Source organism: Otolemur garnettii, unplaced genomic scaffold (assembly GCF_000181295.1).
Source record: "Otolemur garnettii isolate 467f Iridium unplaced genomic scaffold, OtoGar3 scaffold00079, whole genome shotgun sequence".
In the NCBI taxonomy this organism is placed as follows: Eukaryota; Metazoa; Chordata; class Mammalia; order Primates; family Galagidae; genus Otolemur; species Otolemur garnettii.
Window position 1 is genome coordinate 7,131,637 of NW_003852474.1, and position 18,808 is coordinate 7,150,444.

Genomic DNA, 18,808 nt, shown 5'->3' on the forward strand with positions numbered 1-18,808 from the left:
GTTTTTTAAAAATACAATTCCCACGTGAAAGAAGATTGTTGAGGAGGTCTTTTGACAGTCTCCGTATCTTGTGGGAGTGTCACAGCGCACTGGAGGGTGTACAGGTGGCTGTTTGTGAAAAATTGGAGGCCAAAGCTTTCAAGTGACCTACCCAGCTAAGGAGAGGAATACTAGCCAATCCCCAACCCCATCCTGGGTGAAAGAACCTAACAGTCCCTGACTTTAAATGAAGACCCAGTTCGGAGGAAGGAAGGCCAGTGTGGCTTCAGCGTAGGGCAGCTCTTACTTTTCAGCTAGCCTGGATACAGAAATCCTATGCCTAGGCCACCTGGCTTTTTCATTTCCAGCCAAGGCCATTCATTCATTATCTTCCTACTTTAGAGGTGAGCTCAGCCAGGGGCACTCAAAATAGATCCTTTCAAAAGACTAGTTTCCTCCCACAGGGATAGGGAACTTGCAGCCTCAAGGCCACTTGTGGCCCTCCAGATCCCCCCTGAGTGCAGCCCCTCAACCAGATTCTAACTTCACAGAACAAATCCCTTTATTAAAAGGGTTTGTTCTATAAAATTTAAGCAAAAGGCCATATTCAAGGATCCAGAAGACTAAATGTGGCCTCGAGGCCACAGGTTCCCCACTCCCCTACCTCCCAAAGAGCTGGCCCAAGGGCGCTCCGGGGCTGGGAGGCCCAGGAGGTATGCAGGAAGTGAGCAGAACCTGCCAGTGAGTGGGCAGTGCCAAGGTTCTCCCAACTGCCTGCAGAGTGAGGGCACCTGAATGCCAGAGGGAGATAAACTAAGGTGGCTCCCCTCTTCGTCCTCTCTTCCATGGCACTTACCCTGGGAGAGTGTGGGTTGCATGTTCCGGGCCACTCAGAGCTGGGCCCTCCATGCAGAATTGAATACAGCCTGCTTTGTACTTCCCAACTTTGTCACTCCCTCCCCAACACACCCCAGCCCATCTGTTCCTCAGCAAATGCCTGCAGCTAGGATTTCTCAGTGGGGTTCTGCCACTGGGACTAATGGGGGTGGTCCCCTCCAAGTGTCCTGTCTGAGAAGGATGAGTTCCATGGACTCAGGACTGCAGAGAGCTGCATCCTCTGGCCACAGTCTAAGCCTCACTTGTCCCTAAAAAGGGAAAGTTAGTGCCTTTCTTTTGAGAGCGCCTTCTCTTTTCTTCTCTTCTTGGGGTAGACCACACTATTGTGTTAATTTCTGGCAACCACACTTAGAAAGATATAGATGAAACCAGAAGGTCACAAAAGCCACCAAGAAGCTGATCAGCTTCTATTTATCAAGGGTCTGTGCCAGGCCAGGTGGGTGCTGGCTGTTCTGTCTGCATTGATTCATTTAATCTTCATCGCCACCCTGGGAGGCCAGCCTTATCTCAGAGATGGGACACTGAGGCTTAGAGAGGTTAAGTGACTTGCCATGTCACAGGGCTCATGAGTGGTGAAGCAGGGATTTGAACCAAGTCTGGGGCTCTTTGTGCTATCCTGCTTCTACCAAGGAGTGTCAGAAAGACAAGGAGACTTGTGAGAGACGGGACACTGCTGATAAACTACAGGACACTCATTTAAATTTGAATTTCAGAAAATAACTAATAGCTGTTTTTACACTAAGTATATCCCATGCAATATTTGGGGCATACTCATGCTACAAAAAATTACCCGAAATTTAAACTTAACTGAGTATCCTCTATTTTTATTTGTATAATCTGAAAATGCTACTTGAGGACCCCAAAAAACACACATTCTGTGCCTAATGTGTGGGCACAAAAAATTATTTGTTTTTATAAGCATGTCCTATGCAGTATTTGATACATAAATAAAAAATTATTTGTTGTTTACCTGAAATTTAAACTTAACTGGCATCTTGTATTTTTATTTGGCAACCCTACCTTGACCCCAGGAAGCACACCAAGCCTTACAGATACATGGGTATCTGCGGGTGGTTCACAGGCCATCCCGTAAAAGCACAGGTGGCATGGCAGGTGGTTAGCTCCCTGTAGCAGGCTGTGGTCAGATGTGGACTGGACAACCACTTGGTGAGTGTTGTAGAGGGAACTTGGGTTTCAGATCCTGGGTCCAGTGAGATTCTAGGATGCAAGTGTTACTGAGACAAGGAGGCGAGTTATTTACCTGGGTCCTCACTGAGCTGTGACCATGCAGGGTTAGGAAGTTGTCTCTGAAGTCATTCACTATCAGCACCATGTTGAGAAGACCAGTTCTCCCTGCTGTCCACAAGTGATGGATGGCTCACTTAGCTGGTGGAAACTGAACCAGAGTGGCGTCTGTAAGTGTTCCGGTTTGGCCTGAAGAAGCACTGTGTTAAAGATGAAATGAAACACCCTTTTTGTCTCTTTTGCTGAGAACTGATGGCAATTTCCTTCTTCTTTATGTGTCCCTGCAGCAGAGCATGACTTCTGTGCCAGACTGAGGACTGACGTGCCCCACATCACTCCTGGGCCACGATAGCATGAAAAACACTCACCCTCAAGGTTCTGCACAGGCCCTCCCAGGCAAGTAATAAGCAGGCGAGAAGTGTGGCTATTTGTTTCTTTGATTTTTGAGAGATTCTCTGTGTGGCCACTTCTTGTCAGCCAGTCTGGATTTTAAAACAGCCAGCTCATAATTGCTTCAGTGTGACTTCTGCTGCTGTGAATCATGCCCAGCAAAGGTCTGGTCCCTGGCAGTCCTCCTCCTGCCACCTGCCTGCAGGCCCATGTGGGAGCTCATGGTGACATTAGCCTGGGCCCAGCAGGAGTCAAGAGGCAGATGTACAAAGCAAAACCTTATCCCATGTTCCCAAAGCAAGCAGAGATGGCATCCTCTCATTACCACTCCCTCCATGAAGGTGTTCTAAATGTGATTTTATTATTAAATCAGTTATCTAATATTAATTAAATATGAAATGTTAGAGTAAACACCAAGTCAGACTACATATTGTATCAATGGAAAAAGATTTAAATTTTTGTGCTTATACTGTTAACTGAAATCTCCTGTTCTCTTTATTACTTTTTGTTTAATGAGTTTATTTTTAAGCAGCAGGGGCATCTTGCTTGTGTTTTCCAGGAAGAATTGTTGAATGGCTGACATTTGACAACATGCACCACCAGTGGCTTCTGTTGGCCGCTTGCTTTTGGGTCATTTTCATGTTCATGGTGGCTAGCAAGTTTATCACGTTGACCTTCAAAGACCCAGATGGTAGGTATGCTTTGTGGTGGAATGAATTTTGGCTACTTCACACCTTGCCGCAACACTGTCCCTAGGCACATGCACAGATGACCTCTGTCACAGAATCCAAGGACTTTAATGTTAGCAGGGACCTTGGAGATCATGATATCCAAGTGCTTCATGTTACCGAGGGGAGGGGGTAGCAGAAAGGAGGGAAGGATCTTTTCAAGCACCTGAGGGCAGAAGGTGGTGCCTGAGGAGCAGGGAGCAGGGCCCCTCCCAGCAGGTCCTGTGCCTTGCAGCCAGGTGTCTTGCAGGCTCCTACTTTGGAAGTCCTCTCTGCCTCATGCCACCATAATGGACGTAGTCACTGTGCCATCTGGAGTTCTGCACTGGTGGCCACATGTTTGAAAGTCACCTCAGCAGGAGGAGGGTCATTTAAATGTAAGTTGTCAAGTTGTCTTTATATAGGCGCTCACATGAGGTCATGTAAAGAGTGTCACATTCTGTCTCAGAATTGCTGATTCTGCTTCATACTCTTGCTATTTTTTACCTAAGCCACAGTGTTTTTTCTACAAACTGGACATGCTCCCTTCTTGGGCAGTGTCCACGGCTGGCCTGAGCATGGTGAGACACTCTATGATAGGAAGTTCTGGGTGCTGGCAGGGAGGAGTATGATAAGCTCTGCAGCAGAGACCAGCTCCCTCAGTGGCCAGGTGACTGGGCAGGTGAGGCAGCAGGAGGGGCCTGAGCATTTCTGCCTGATGGGGAGACACATGGGTCTTTAGTCTGCATGGTGCTCTGTGCTTCCTCCTGCTGATGGAGGCCCTTAGAAATGCATTTGCACCAGTGGTTTCCCTGACCTGTGCTATCTGTGTGACCCATGGGCTACAGTGTCCTGTTCCATGCTGGAGAGCTCCCAGGCATGTCCCTGGCTGCGTTGAGGGCTGCCTGATGCCCCAGATCTTCTGCCCCATCCTCCCTCTGCCCGCTCCACCTGTAGAGGGATAACAAGGTGGGAAGGTAGGTCTGCAGGGAAAAGAGGGATACCCTGACATTAGCCCACATGAGGGTTCTTCCTTCATAGTGCACTCAGTGACAGCTACTGGGCACATGGTGCTGGGGCCCTGCCTGGCTCTCATCGTATGTCCCACCTCATGAGGTTTAGGCCCTCATGAGAAAACTCATGAGATGCACACAGCTTCAGGAAGGTGCTGTTACACCTGCGGGTGTCTAGGTGGCCAGGACATCATGGAACTTCACACTCATACTGGGACTATGAGTTCTGTCAGCAGAGCCAGGGTCATTTATTGGAGGGTTTTTGGAATTTGAGATGATGATCTCAGTGTGACAGTTTGGATGTTGCTGCAGCAACTTCAGCACAGTGACAGGTCACCAATGATGGCAGTCCCTCCTGTACTTCAGAGTCATCTGAAGGACTTTGTAAGCCTTCCTCTGCTTGAGACTAAGTGAATTAGAGCCTCTAGAGTGGGTTTCAGTTGTGAACCACAGATGTGGATAATAATTTGGAAATGGAAAGAGAAACAGAGCTGCTGAGAATAAGAAATAGATATTACTTGTAACTCCTCCAAATGTTTCCTCTTCATGAGGAAGGGCCTCAAAAGGCAGGTAATGAAGGTTGAATTGTTTACGGTTTATTTCAAGAAAATAGGAGTATATGTAATGTATTTTAGTGGGGCGTCTATCAATAATAGTTAAATAAAATGGTTACCACAGCACAGTGCAGCCTGTCTTAAGGCACACAGGATCTTACCTAACTGCCTTGTGTTTTAATGTTATCTGGCAGAGTAAAGAACACCTCATTTCCAGCGGTCTCTGATTCACAAGGCGTCCTGCTTAATGTGTCAAGTTTAGTGCTGAACTCTTCCAGAAAATTATAGACGCTGATCTCAGAAGCTAGGCAGGATCAGCCCTAGTTAAGTACTTGGATGGGAGACTGCTTTGTAAATACTGGGTGCCTTGGGCTTAAAAAGAAAGAAAGAAAAGTGTGAATGTTGGAGAAGCTTTTGTGGAGGGAAAGCAACAAGTGTTAGTGTTAAGAGGTAAAATGTATGAAGAAAGGTGGAAGGCTTGGGACTTCAAATGTGGAGGAAAGCTCTGCAGCCAGCCTTAGTACTGCTGGCCATGTATTTCCAGCTGTCTGCCTTGTGGCCAGTGGTAGGGGCCACTCTGCCCCCTGGAGTTTGGAGTGGCATGTGAGTGCTGGGTCACTGAAATGGGAGTACAGTGACATGGCCACTCCCGGGGGCTTCAGAACCAGCGCACAGTGGGCCTTGCTCCCCTTTACCCCAAGGTGGGGCTGTCCAGCATCCTAGCAGTGTGCAGTGAACTTAGAGAATGTGAGTCCCCTGTGGTTGGCCCACTGAAGGTGTGGTGTGGTCACCAGGGCATAGGACAGCCTGTCCTAATGCACATAGGATCTTACCTAACTGCCCAGAAGTACCTGCTAAGGGTCATGAAGGTGTCTGGGAGCCGAGCTCTGATGAGGGAAGGGTGCTGACATGCAGGCTGTCTTCCCAACCTGCGTGGTTCAGCTGGGCTCTGGTTAAGCCAGAGAAGTTATACACTCAGCACCCATCCCTGTAGCTGACAGAGGGGCTCTGGGGGGAGGCTGGTGCAGGCATCTCCCACCTGGGTCCTGTCCCTGAGTCCTGCCCCTCTCCCACCTGAGTGCTGTGGCTAGTGGGTAAGGTCCTAGAGCCTCATGGGCCCTCTGTCTAAGGGGACAGTTGGAGGTCAGCCCACTGGTGGATCTTGGAGCAGTATGGGAAACTGGAAAGGATTTGTAAACGTGGCCGTAGGATTTCTCACCTGTTGGAGTTTACTTCATACGTGTTCACAGCGTACTTGCTTCTGAGCAGAAGCCTGTTGTGAAGCATCGTTCCGGGAAGTAACCTATAACACGGTGCGATCCTCCGTGAAGGGGCTTCCTTTCCTGTGGAGCCGGTGGAGAATCCTTGGCCTCAGTGTTCTGGGGCTGCTTCTTCCAGCTCTGCCCTCCAGGAAGCGGGCCCTGCCCGGGAATCCCAGTCAGAGGACACACATCTTCTCGCCTACCTGTTCATCATGATTTCTCCTGTCACTAGAGCCGATGGGAAGAGCACATTTGTCTTGAACTGCTGTTTAAAGCAACACTTAACCCTTTTTTTATATTTTATAATCTCTCTTCAGCTCAGCAGTGGAACCGCAGTGGTATTTGTGGCAGTGATTTATCTTCCATTAACAAATTTCCGTGTCACATTGAAGTAGGATCAGGTGTTATAACTAGACATTATCACAGGAAAATAAATCCCACTCAGCAGTGGGAATTTGATGGCATGGGATGTCGGGACTCAGAATCAAAAATGACATCCTCGTGGATCTGGTGTGTTTGTAGACACTGATTTTTCTTCTCTCTCCTATTTGACTTCCTCTTCCAATCTTTTGCCTGTGGTAGCCCCTCCATTCTGTTGTAGGCTGCTTGGGCATGGACCACCACTTGGTTGTCCCCACACTCCTCCGCCCAGCACAAGCTGGGGACAAAGGACATGTGTGTGATGGAGTCATGAGGCTCAGCAGCTAGCTACACAGCAGCCCAACTGACAGGAGGGGCTGTGATTGCTTCTAGAAAAACAAGCAGTACATCACTTGGCAAATTTAAGCATTTTGTAAAACATTGTAAACACGGTGCCTGTAACAAAAGTAAGCTAAGATGTCATGCACACATCTACCCATACCTTGAGGATTGGAATCCTGAGTCCTCAAGCCGGGGGACTTGCTCCTAGGACTCCCGGCAGAGGGAGGGACCTCTCCAAGATCACAGTGGGAACAATGTGTCTACTGAAAATAAACAGCTCTTGACAAAGTAACAGAAAAAGAAATTCATGGGTTAATGATGCTGTCAGTTTTATCTGAATCTAGTTGAATCAGGGTTGGATAAGTTGAAATCAGGAAGTTTAAAATCATAGAAATGTTAAAATTGGGCACCGACTGGTAGCGTGTGTGGCTTCAGAGGTGAGGCACTTCACATTGCCAAAGTGTTCTGCATGGTTCTGAAATACGAAACAGGTTGCGTTTCACAAGTTCATTGATAAGTTGGTTATTTAGACTTCAGGATACATTTCCCTACCAAATGTTACTAAGAAAGCTTAGATTTCTACAAAACCCAGTTAGTGTCACTGCTCAGCAGTCAGAAGTGACAGTCGTGATGGAGGATGATGGACAGACACATGGTTCTCTGGGAACCCTTGGAGTGTGCCCTGGTCTGTTTTCACCCCATACACAGTGCTCTTCTGTCTTTACTGCAGGGACAGAGCAGCCCTCCTTGCAGCTCTGGTTAGGCCTGCATGTAGATGCAACCATAGCAAAAAGGAAGCAAGGTTCTAGGCAGGGGTCCTCAAACTTTTTAAACAGGGGGCCAGTTCACTGTCCCTCAGACCGTTGGAGTTCCAGACTGCGGGCCCCGGGACGAGTCAGCTGCCAAGCAGGACAGGGAGCAGCAGCTAAAACACCCAGCAGGCCAGATAAATGTCCTAGGCGGCTGCATGTGGCCCACAGCCCATAGTTTGGGGACGCCTGTTCTAGGGGGTTCATAAGATGTGAGGCAGAGAGATTGCACTAGAATCAAGTAACTGGGATGTAAGAGGCAGAGAGACTGTCATTTAGTCCCAGCACTTGGAGGATCAAGTTCATCCTACCTCAGGGAAGAAAGAGGTGGCAGGGAGGCCACTTGGGTGTGCAAGAGGAAGGGACCTTTAACAGTCCCAGGCTTGGGATTGCAGGACAACTATGGGCTAAGTACAGGTATTAATGGCCCAAGAGGAGTAGGCTTTTAAATTCAAAAAGTGAAACATACTTTTGTATAACCCACTTTTATGCTTTTGATAGCCAATTTTTGTTTCTTCTGCAAAATTTTGAAATGTAAATGTTTCTTTGTTTATAGAGAATTAAGGATTATCCTTAAATTCTATCCCAAAGATTTCCCCAAGATCAGTTTGTTGTAAATTATTACTCTGGACAAGCACTTTATAAGATTTCTCTAGTCCCTGATTTTTAAACCAATGTGTAAGCCCTAATTTGACTTGGCCTTTTTAAAATTAAGCGTTTTATTTTGAGATCATTGTGAAGTCACATACAGTTGTAAGAAGTAACAGAGAGACACCCAATGCTCCCTTTACCAGTTTCCCCCAAAGGTAACATCTTGTGAAACTCTGGGGCAGTGCCGCAGCTAGGATATTGGCACGGATGCAGTCAAGTGGAGGCCCTTCCATCACCAGCTCTACCCCTCTCCCCAGGCACCTGACCCCTGCCAACCACTAACCTGTTCCCTTCTCTATAATCTTGTCATTTCAAGAACATTGTGTATGTATGTAACCTTTTAGGATTGGCTTTTTTCATTCAACACAACAATTCTTTCCTTGGAGATTCCTCCAACTCGTTGCTTGTTTCAGTGGTTTCTTCCTTCTTACTGCTGAATACTGTTCCATGGTGTGGTCATTCTACTGCGTGTCAACCACTCACCAGGTGAAAAACACCTGGATCACTTCCAGTTTGGAGCTATTACAAATGAACTACTGTGAACATTCGTGTACAGGATTTTTTCTGAATATAAACTTCCATTTCTGTAGATTAAATGCCGAGCAGTACAATTGCTGGATTGTATGATAGTTGCCTGTTTAGTTTTTCAAGAAACTGCCAAAAGATTTTCCAGGCTTGCTGTACACTGCTTTTCTTTCCCACCAGCAACATAGGCGTGATCAAGTTTCTCCACGCCCTCACCTGTCATTTGGCATTTTTACTATTTATTTTTGTAGCCTTTCTGATAAGTGTGTAGTAGTATCTCATTGTGGTTTTAACCTGCATGTTCTCACAGCTAACGATGTTGAACATCTTTTTGTGTGTTTTATTTGCTGTTCGTATGTCCTGTGCCATGAAATACCTGTGTATGTCTTGGCCGTTTTCTAATTGGATTGGTTGATTTTTTTAATTGTTGAGTTTTGAGAGTTCTTTATATATTCTAGATACTAGTCCTTTGTTAGGTAGTATGGTTTGTCATAGCTTGTTTTTTTCCACTTCAAATGGCCTTTCACAGAGTAGGTTCTCTGTTTTGTTTTTAATTTTATAGTTTTATGTTTCACATTTAAGTCTGTGATCCATTTTGAGTTCGTTTTTAATAGGGTATAATGTTTAGATAAAGATTCAATTTTTTTTGTCTGTTCATGTCCAATTGCTCAAGCACCATCTGTTGAAAAGACTGTCTTCCTCCACTGAATTGTTTTTGTACCTTTGTCAAAAATCAGTCGGGCATCTTTGTGTGGATCTATTTCTGGAGCTTCTGTCCTGTGCCATTGTTCTCTATGCCTGTTCCTCCTTGAGAAGACATTTTAACCTCTCTGTCTTCCAGCATACAGTGCCAAACAGGAGTTTCTGTTCCTGACAACTATGCCAGAAGTAGGGAAGCTGGCAGAAGAGAAGCACTTCCCTGAAGAACTGAAGGTAGGCACAAGCCAGGCAAAGAGCCTGACCCCTCTAACACGACCAATGCAGCTTCCCTCAGGCACCCCTCAGTCGGGGCAGCCCTCGCCTTCCCAGAGTCTGTGCTCTCTCTGCCACTGGTTTCTACTTATCAAATCCTGCTTTATAGCAGCTGCTTCTGTTACTTCTGTTTGGGGGGGTACAAGGTCACACATTTCTGTTCCTCACAGTACTTACACATCACGGATGCTCTGTAGATGTCAGTTGTGCTGGATTCCTGACCAGCTGAGCATGAGCCTCACTAGGGGGATGGAATGGAGAGCACCCAGCAAAGTACAGAGAAACTGGGAGTGGGAAAAGATACCTGACCCAGAGTCATGGAATTTTAGAGGAAGAAGGGCCCTTGAACGGCAGAGCAGCTATGCCAGCCTCCAGATTGCACGGATGAGAGGACTAAGTCTAGGAAAACGCCTAATCCTCCAAGTCACATGGACGTTACTGGCAGAGCCCAACCTGCTGACTTTAACCCAGCTCTTGCCTGACTTAGCTTTCTGACTCCACATCTTTCTCTGCAGGCTCCTTTTGCACGTAAATTCCCAGTAGTCCTCTGGCCAGGGTGAGGAATGTACTCTCGAAGAGCCCCTCTCACTTGCTGTCTTTTTTGTTTATTTAATTTCAAAATATTAAGAGGGTACAGATGATTTAAGTTGCATGGATTGCTTTTGTAATGCTTGAGTCCTGGCTATAGGTGTGCCTATCACCCAGACAGTGTTCATAGTGCCCATTAAGTAGGTTTTTCCACCTCCCTTCTGCCTCCTCCCCCTGATTGATTCCCACCAAGTTTTACTTCCCTCTGTGCTCATGTCTGCTCATTGGTTAATGCCAGTTTAATAGTGAGTACGCGTGGTGACTCTGGGATGGGAACCCTGCAGCCTTAAGGCAGAATGTGGCCTTGTAGGTCATTAAGCACAGCCTTTTGACTGAATCTGAATTTAGAACAAACAAATGCTTTTATTAAAAGGGATACAGCAAAAAGGTTTTCTTGGCTCAGTACCCATAGCACAGTGGTTATGGCACCAGCCACATGTGCCAAGGGTGGTGGGTTTGAACCCAGCCTGGGCCTGCTACACAACAATGAGAACTGCAATAAGAAAATAGCCAGGCATTATCGTGGGCACCTGTAGTCCCAGCTACTTGGGAGGCTGAGGCAAGAGAATCCTTGAAGCCCAAGAATTTGAGGTTGCTGTGAGCTGTGATATCATAGCACCCTATCAAGAGTGACGTAGACTCTGTCTCAAAAAAAAAAAAAAAGCCTCCTTTGGTGCTTAAAAAAGAACAATTTTGAGATCAGAAGGTGCGGGTTCCCCACCCCTGAATGGTCTCCAATTCTATCCAGATGGTTGAAAAGGTATAATTCATCCTTTTTATGGCTGAGTACTACTGTCTGGTATACATATACATTTTATTAATCTACTCATGAATTGATGGGCACTTGGGTTGATTTCCACATCTGTGCAGTTGTGAATTGTGCTGCAGTAAACATTTGAGTGTAGGTATCTTTTTGATGAGAGTCTTCTTTTCCTTTGAGCAAATACCAAATAGTGAGATTGCTGAATCAATTGATAGGTCTACTTTTAGTTCTTTGAAGGATCTCCAAACTGTTTTCCATAGAGTCTGTACTAATTTGCAGTCCTACCAACAGCGTATAAATATTCCTTTCTCTCTGCATCCATGCCAGCATCTATTGTTTTTAGACATTTTAGTAAAAGCCATTCTGATTGGGTGATACCTCATTGTGGTTTTAATTTGCATTTTCCTAATGAGTAGTGACATGGAGCTTTTTGTTTATATATGTGTATTGACCATTTTTCTTTCTTTTTTTGAGAAGCTTCTGTTCTTGTCTTTTGATCACTTTTTAATAGGAATTTTTTGGGGGTTTTTTCTTGCTGATTTGCTGAGTTCTTTGTAAATTCTGATTAGTAGCCCTTCATCAGGTGTGTAGCTTGTGAATATTTTCTCCCATTCTATAAGTTATCTCTTATGTTGATTGTTTCCTTAGATGTGTAGAAGCTTTTTAGTTTAATCAAATTCCATTTATTTATTTCTGTTGTTGCCATGATTGCCATTGGGGTCTTAGTCATAAATTCTTTGCCTAGGCCACTATCAGGAAGAGTTTTTCCTACATTATCCCAACTGGCTATCAGGAGTGGGCTCCATCCCTCTTGTGTCAACTCTGTCCTCTGGTGTCAGGTTGCACCAGGGCATACCTGAACACAGTTTCTATGGCACCCTGGTCTGGGATCTTCCCTGCCAAGAGACCCTAGTCAGACAATGCAGCTTTCGCGTAGCGGGGACAGTGCTTCCTCAGATGTCCGTGTCTCAGATGGACGTACATCTCTGAGAAATGCTGGCAGGCAAGAAGCTCCCAGATTGGGCACCCCAAGGTCCTCAAGGGGAGAGTCATGGTCCCAACTCTCTATGGAAACCTCAGACTGGAGGATACACCAGCTGGGGAGAGATGGCTACACACCAAATTCTCAGCTCAAACACCAGTTGCAGTGGGTGGGGAAGAAGCAGGGAAGGACAAGAGTGTGAATGGAAAAAAGCCGACCCTCTGGTCTCTAGGGTCACACTCCTTCGAGGGGAACCCTGCATGGAATGTCCAAGCTCTGCAATCACTCAAGTTCTCCCCACAATTCTGTCATCACCACAGTGCTTGGGCTCATGGGCTGATAAAGCTCCTAAGCTTCTGAGTAACTTGGTAGCCTGATGAGCTCTGAAGGAGTGTGGCAGGGAGAAGTTTCCCCCTCTCACCTTCCACCTACACTGGGCTCTGAGCCTCTCTGATTTGATCCTCGCTGTATCTTTTGTTCCTTCATCCTCTTCTCTGCTTTGCATTCTTCCTTCATGAGGTCCCTGGCAGGCTCCAGCACGTCTTTCTCTGGCCTGTAGCTGAGCTGTGCCCCCTCTCCCTTCTCCTTTCTCTGAAACCCTGGCAAGGGATGTCTCCCATCAGCCATTTTGCCTCCTCCTTCACTTGCCAACTTTCATTCTAGATCTGGATGGTTGAGGTTACATTTGTTGCCAGAGGAAGGAAATGAATCAAGCAGGTTGTAAAAATGTTTATCAGCCCAGAATTAAGCTGCAGAGAGAAGGACAGCTTCTGTCTGTGGTTGGCAGTGTAAGGGTGACAAATTAGAACCCAGTAAAAATAGAAAGCCTATACCTGGTCAGAGGAGAGTGCTGTGGAGTTTACTTCTGTCAGGACATGGAGGTATAGAGATCAAGTCTGTAGAACTCTGAGAGGCCCAGAAATGTTGCTTTTAGGTTGAGGCATCCTAGGGCAAAAGAAAAGAATTTGGATGGGCTCTATACAGACGAGAAATGAAAGAGCCTAGAGAACACAGGAGGGCAGCTTGAGTGGGATGAGTTACGGAAGACATGGATAAAAACCAAGGAGGACAAGCCTTTTTGCAAAGTCCCCTTCTCTTCCCACCTTCTTTTGGGATAAATGAGCAAGAGATGGGATCCTTGAGGAAATGAAGTTAACTTAGACCCTTCTTGAAAGAGCAAGGAGAGTGCCTGGTGTGGCTTCCAGAATTCTGTGGCAGGTGGAGGGCAGAGGGCAACAGGTGCAAGCAGCAGGGTCATGTGGGAAGGCTCAAAGGCCACTCACAAAGGACAGAGGGAGTAAGTCTATAGGCACCTGCTCTCACTTCCCAGAGGGCCCCAACTCTGAAAGTAGGCTGTCAGGAATCTCCAGATGTGCTTCCCTGTACCCCAAGAAATTCAGTTACAGACTCAAGGGAGAAAGAGTGCCCTGGACAGAGGTTGTGGAGTGTAAGGGAGTTTGGTTATGGTAGATCCGTGAAGGAAGAAAAGTGGGTTCCCACGTTTCCAATGTCTTTGTTCTACTGCGTTCTAAGGCTCACACCCTCCTCCCCATCTTGTAACTGACTCAGTCCCTAGGGAGGACATATTGTTACAACTGCTGGGTAAATGGATTGCCCGGCAAGGCTAGTGCATTTAAAAAGATGTAAGAAGGGTATTTTGGTCCATTCAATAAAGTTCATTTGGAGGGACTGTCCGCTTTGTGATCTTGGGACGAATTTCTGTGTAGCATTAAGGGGAGAAATAACAGATGTAGCTGCAACAGCATTTCAACACGCTGAGAAACAGGGCCACCGCCAGGGAGCGCTGAAGGGCTGGGTGAGGCACACAGCCCGGTTCACAAGGGCCCTCCTGCCTCTTCTTGGAGAAGATGGTGATGTGAGCAAGGGGGGGATTTTAACTGACTGAGGACACAGGTCTCTGAGCAGCTTTTGTGTACAGAGTCACAGGTGTTCTCAGCTGACCCCAAGTGGAGTAGACACCCAACAGGCAGTTGAGAAGTGGCCCTGCCACCTAGCAAAGCAGCACAAAGCATGTGCCCTCATTTGCTTTTTCATCCTTTGAGGCTTTGTTTGTTTTTCCTAGCATGCAAATTCCAAACACCTATTTTGATTTGTTTTCTTTTTTTAAATCAATCTTTTTCCAAGAAGGAAAGTCGGATGAAGCAAGTCTGCTTGTGTTTTCTTGCCCACTGTGCCGTCATGTCCATGCCTTACCAGCACAGTGGGAAGGCCCCGAGGAAGGCCTAGAAAGTGGCTGGGATAGTGGTTGTCACCCTGTGAAAGGGGAGGAAGGGAAACGAGGAAACCTAGGTGGTGAGGAAGGGACAGGCCAACAGGAGTGTTTCCTGCTCTGGCTCCTGCATCTTTCTAACCACCCTCGTGCCTGTCTTGCCACCTGTCCCCTGCAGCCGACCGGGAAGGTGCTTCCGGATAGCCGCCTTGTTCAGCCCCTGGTCTACATGGAGCGCCTGGAACTCATAAGAAACGTCTGCAGGGATGAAGCCTTGAGGAATCTCTCTCATACTGCTATCTCCAAGTTTGTCCTGGACCGAATATTTGTCTGTGACAAGCACAAGATTCTTTTCTGCCAGACTCCCAAAGTGGGCAACACCCAGTGGAAGAAAGTGCTGATTGTTCTAAATGGTACGTTAGAACAAGGCCAGTGAACGTCTATCTGGGATGTCCAGGGTTGGCCTGGGCAGGGGACACCAGAGAGGAATCAGGAGGGGTGGTTTCTCTGGAAAGGCCCGGCAGCCCCACAAACGGTTCTCTGTCATTGCTGTTTCCTATTAGTGTTGTGCTTTGAAAGTCAGTAGGGTTCATTTAGGCACTGATTCTTTTCAAAGGGGCACAGGCAAGGTCAGGAGCTCCTTGCCTTTCATGGTGGAATCCCCACCCTAGGCACCTTGCCCACCCTGTTGGTCCTCTGTCTTCTTCTCTTCAACTTCCTGAGCTGATTCTCACAGCCATGTGCTCTGTCCTGAGTGAAGCAGGGGACCCTGCCACGGAGCCTGGGGCCTCTTCACCTGCAGGCCACGTATTCTGTGTTGGTTGGGAAAAAAGAAAGTGTACCCCATTTTACCCTAAGCATTTGTATTCAGAGGGGTTAGTCAGCTTGCTTCAGGGAAAATCTGATGTTTCCTGGGGAACAAATTATATCATCGAAAAGTGGCCTCGTGTACTACAGTTCTTATTACTCACCTGTCTTAGGTACCATGTTTGTTGGTTGGTTTAAATTAGCCTGACTTGATCTAAGATAATTATGGGCTCTGTCTCTTAAATTCAGCTTTGAAAGGAACTTAGTTCCAGCTGGTAGCAGTGGGCCACCTAGATTAGGAATCACATCTTGGGGCCTCAAGGTGAGTGGCCCTGGTACTCTTGTCCTCGGTGTTGGCTACTGTTTGGCCTTTGCCCTAGTTGGTCAGGGGAAAAAAGGGTGATACCACTTCTTGTGGCCATCAGGTGTTTAACTAATGTGCTCCTGGAGTAGTGTGATAGCATGTTGGGCTTTTGAAATTGGAGAACAAGGTCACAAGTTAGATAGAAAACAAGGAATACCCAAGACGAACAGGCCGCCACGGTTTGAAGTATACTTTAACAAGATGAGCACCACTCACCAGTGTGGACTTGCCAGGTCATCTAAGGAAGAAGGATATCTTCAGTCATCCTTAGATGCCCCTAACGGGGACAGGTCCGTGGGTGGGTGGGTGCAGGTGCAGATTCATAGTCTGCATTAAGAAGAGTGAAAATACCTGCCCAGCCGACAGCCCCAGGGTGCCCTCCCAGGTCCCATTCAGTAGCCTGGACCCAGCACTGAGTCTGGATGACAGACTGGCTACTGATGGTGCCTGCCTTTTCCTCAGACAGTCTTGTGCTCCTGTGACTCCTGACTCTGCAACTCCCACAACTTTAGCCAGACTTTTCCAGCATCAGAAGTCTTTGCCACTTGCCAGTCTGGGATGCTATAGCTCTCTGATGGCCTGGAAGATATGCTGGGAGAGACCTCCGCCATGATGGGGCTGTGATGGTGCTGTGGGCAAGCATTAGTGCTGTGTTCACAGTCCTGCCCCATCCATCTCAGCATAGGCCAAGTATTGCTGGTTTGGGGAATTCTGCTTGCATGCAGCAATTTTCCTTTAATGGTGGATTTAGCCCCATTAAGTCCTTTGCCAGGGGTAAACATTGCTGGTATTGCTACCCTTGGTCTCTTATCCTACCAGCAGAAACAGTTGGAATTCAAAATCCTAAATTTAGATACTTAGCAAGTTTTTCATACATGCCATGGGCAGCACGGGGCCTGAGGTCAGAGATGGACAGGTATCTTCTCTGAGGGTTGCACCAATGTGGCCAACACACAGTTCTGTTTCCTTCCCAGGAGCGTTTCCTTCCATTGAAGAGATACCCGAAAATGTGGTCCATGACCACGAGAAGAATGGCCTCCCTCGCCTCTCTTCCTTCAGTGACGTGGAAATTCAGAAGCGGTAAGAGAAGCTTCTTCAAATGTAGGGGTTGGATTTTGAAAACCTGAGAAGAAATTTTGAAAACACCCCAGGCTTGGGTCTGTACTTGCCAAGTGTTCCAAATTGCTCCAAGGGCCACGGGGAGCTGTCAGTTTGCACCGGTGGGAGGCAGCTGGGCCTATGCCTGGCACTCAGCGCAGTTAAACCCAGATCCTTGTGCAAATTTCTGAACACAGTCTCCGGCTTTACCATCCATTAAAATGAAATTTTATTAGTAGAAATGAGTAGTCAACTTTTTTCTGCTGTAAAAGTTTTACGGATTCCTTGTTGAATGTGATTTTCACTTTATAAGTCAGGGATTTGGGTTGCAGGGAGTCCCTACTAAGTGTTGCATTTTGCCGGAGGCTTTGTCTACCTCTGAGAGTGGTGTGTGGGGCTGCCCCCAGCACAGGCAGGGCCAAGAGACAGACCCAGACAGCAGCAGGGATGGAGTCTGTAGCTCATAAATGGGGATGTTCCCCGTATGAGCTCTCAGATGGCCCCGTGGAGTGAGGTTTAAAGGAGTAAAGCAGCACCTGCCAGACTGCCAGCGGGGCTTTGCCCTCCTTGCCTTGCATGGCCTCTGTCCCTGGTTGATATAGTCTGCCCAGCTCTGCAGACCCTATGAGAGGTGTTCCTGGGGAAGGACTGCCCTGTCACCACTGTGAGCATGTACTTCATTGGGCTTTGGTGGGCCTCAGTGAGCTGAGACACACCAAGCAAGGAAAAGCTGTTTCTGGCATGTGGTGAGCATGCCTTAACAGTGATGGCATTGCTGTCCTTGTTACTGTCACTGCTGCCAGCTATCCTAGCCAGGACCGATACCCTGCTGCTGCCCCAATGGCTGCTCACTGGCCACCACTCCTGCTGGCTGGAAGGTGATGCCTCACTCCCCATTTTCCCGTGTCCCCTTTTCCCTCTTACTTTTCCTTCCCCTAGCAATTTTGAGTTGAATTAAAGAAATACCCTTAAAGTAACCTTGTCTAACCTCAGTTATTTCTGATTCACTCAGAGTTCCTGCCTTTATGATTTCTGCCCAGGAACAAAACTTTAAACATTCTTAAAGTTTTGAATTTTTCAAGTAAAACAAAATATAGATTAAAAAGATGTTTTTGTAGTCCCCACCCCAGATGATTACTAGGACTCATGCCTTGGATACTTAAGGTTTTCCAAGCCTCCATTTCTTCACCTGTAAAATGGGTTAATCCATAAAGTCTAGTAAGAGATGCATGGCAGGGCTTTGCCCAAGTGAGGGCTCAACAAACGGCAGCAGCTGCTCTGTTTATTCTCTGCTCCTCCCACCGTCGTAGTCATTACTGCCAGTGGCACTGAGTTAACCTTGTTTGTTTTCATTTTTTTTCCTTAGCTTAAAAACATACTTCAAGTTTTTTATTGTAAGAGATCCCTTTGAAAGACTCATTTCTGCATTTAAGGATAAATTTGTTCACAACCCCCGGTTTGAACCTTGGTATAGACATGAGATTGCCCCTGGCATCATCAGAAAATACAGGAGGAACCGGACAGAGACCCGGGGGATCCAGTTTGAAGACTTTGTGCGCTACCTGGGTGATCCGAATCACAGATGGCTAGACCTTCAGTTTGGGGACCACATCATTCACTGGGTGACATATGTAGAACTCTGCGCACCCTGCGAGATAAAGTACAGTGTGATTGGACACCACGAGACTCTGGAGGACGATGCCCCATATATCTTAAAGGAAGCTGGCATAGACCACCTGGTGTCCTACCCGACCATCCCTCCAGGCATCACGGTGTACAATAGAAGCAAGGTGGAGCACTATTTTCTGGGCATTAGCAAACGAGATATCCGACGACTGTATGCGCGTTTTGAAGGGGACTTTAAGCTCTTTGGGTATCAGAAGCCAGATTTTTTGCTAAACTAATACATAGGACCTGCGAATTCATGTATCTTTGTTAGACCAGGGGCTAACCAGGGGGAGGTCTGAGCACAGAAATGACACTTCCTCCATCTCACCTCTCCTTTTAGAACTCCTGAGGGCTCCCACGGGCCTGTGCTGGACCCCGCTATGACTTAGTTTGGATATAAGATGTACTGAGGGCCCTGTCCCCCACCCTCACCAGTGTCATTAGGATGCTACTGGCTTTCCCTATCCTCGGAGGGGAGAAGAGTCTAAACACTTGTGTCCGACAGCCCCACAGGGAGAACACTCCACAGCCTCAGCAGCCATCTCCCTCAGCTGTCAAGGGAACACAGGGCTCTCCTGGCTGGTCAGGGGCAGGATCAGCAC

General features: G+C 47.2%; 1 protein-coding gene across 2 annotated transcripts; it reads left to right on the forward strand.

The window, feature by feature from the left end:
- The first annotated feature begins 2,474 nt into the window (after positions 1–2,474).
- On the forward strand, positions 2,475–18,590 carry CHST10 (carbohydrate sulfotransferase 10). 2 transcript variants are annotated; one of them, XM_023515775.1, is made up of 6 exons: positions 2,475–2,539; positions 3,075–3,202; positions 9,576–9,667; positions 14,448–14,682; positions 16,415–16,520; positions 17,905–18,590. In XM_023515775.1, exons 2-6 carry the CDS (start codon positions 3,103–3,105, stop codon positions 18,440–18,442), a joined length of 1,071 nt encoding a protein of 356 aa, XP_023371543.1. In that variant the 5' UTR covers positions 2,475–2,539; positions 3,075–3,102; the 3' UTR covers positions 18,443–18,590. The 2 variants fall into 2 exon arrangements, with proteins under 2 accessions (XP_023371543.1, XP_012663386.1); XM_012807932.1 differs by having other exon boundaries at positions 2,475–2,496; positions 3,071–3,202.
- The last annotated feature ends 218 nt before the right edge of the window (positions 18,591–18,808 follow it).

Coding starts and splice junctions, on each gene's coding strand:
- CHST10 (XM_012807932.1), top strand. CDS start 2,475: ATGAAAAACACTCACCCTCAAG. Junction 2,497..3,070: donor GAAAAACACTCACCCTCAAG/GTTCTGCACAGG, acceptor TGTGTTTTCCAG/GAAGAATTGTTGAATGGCTG. Junction 9,668..14,447: donor ACTTCCCTGAAGAACTGAAG/GTAGGCACAAGC, acceptor TGTCCCCTGCAG/CCGACCGGGAAGGTGCTTCC.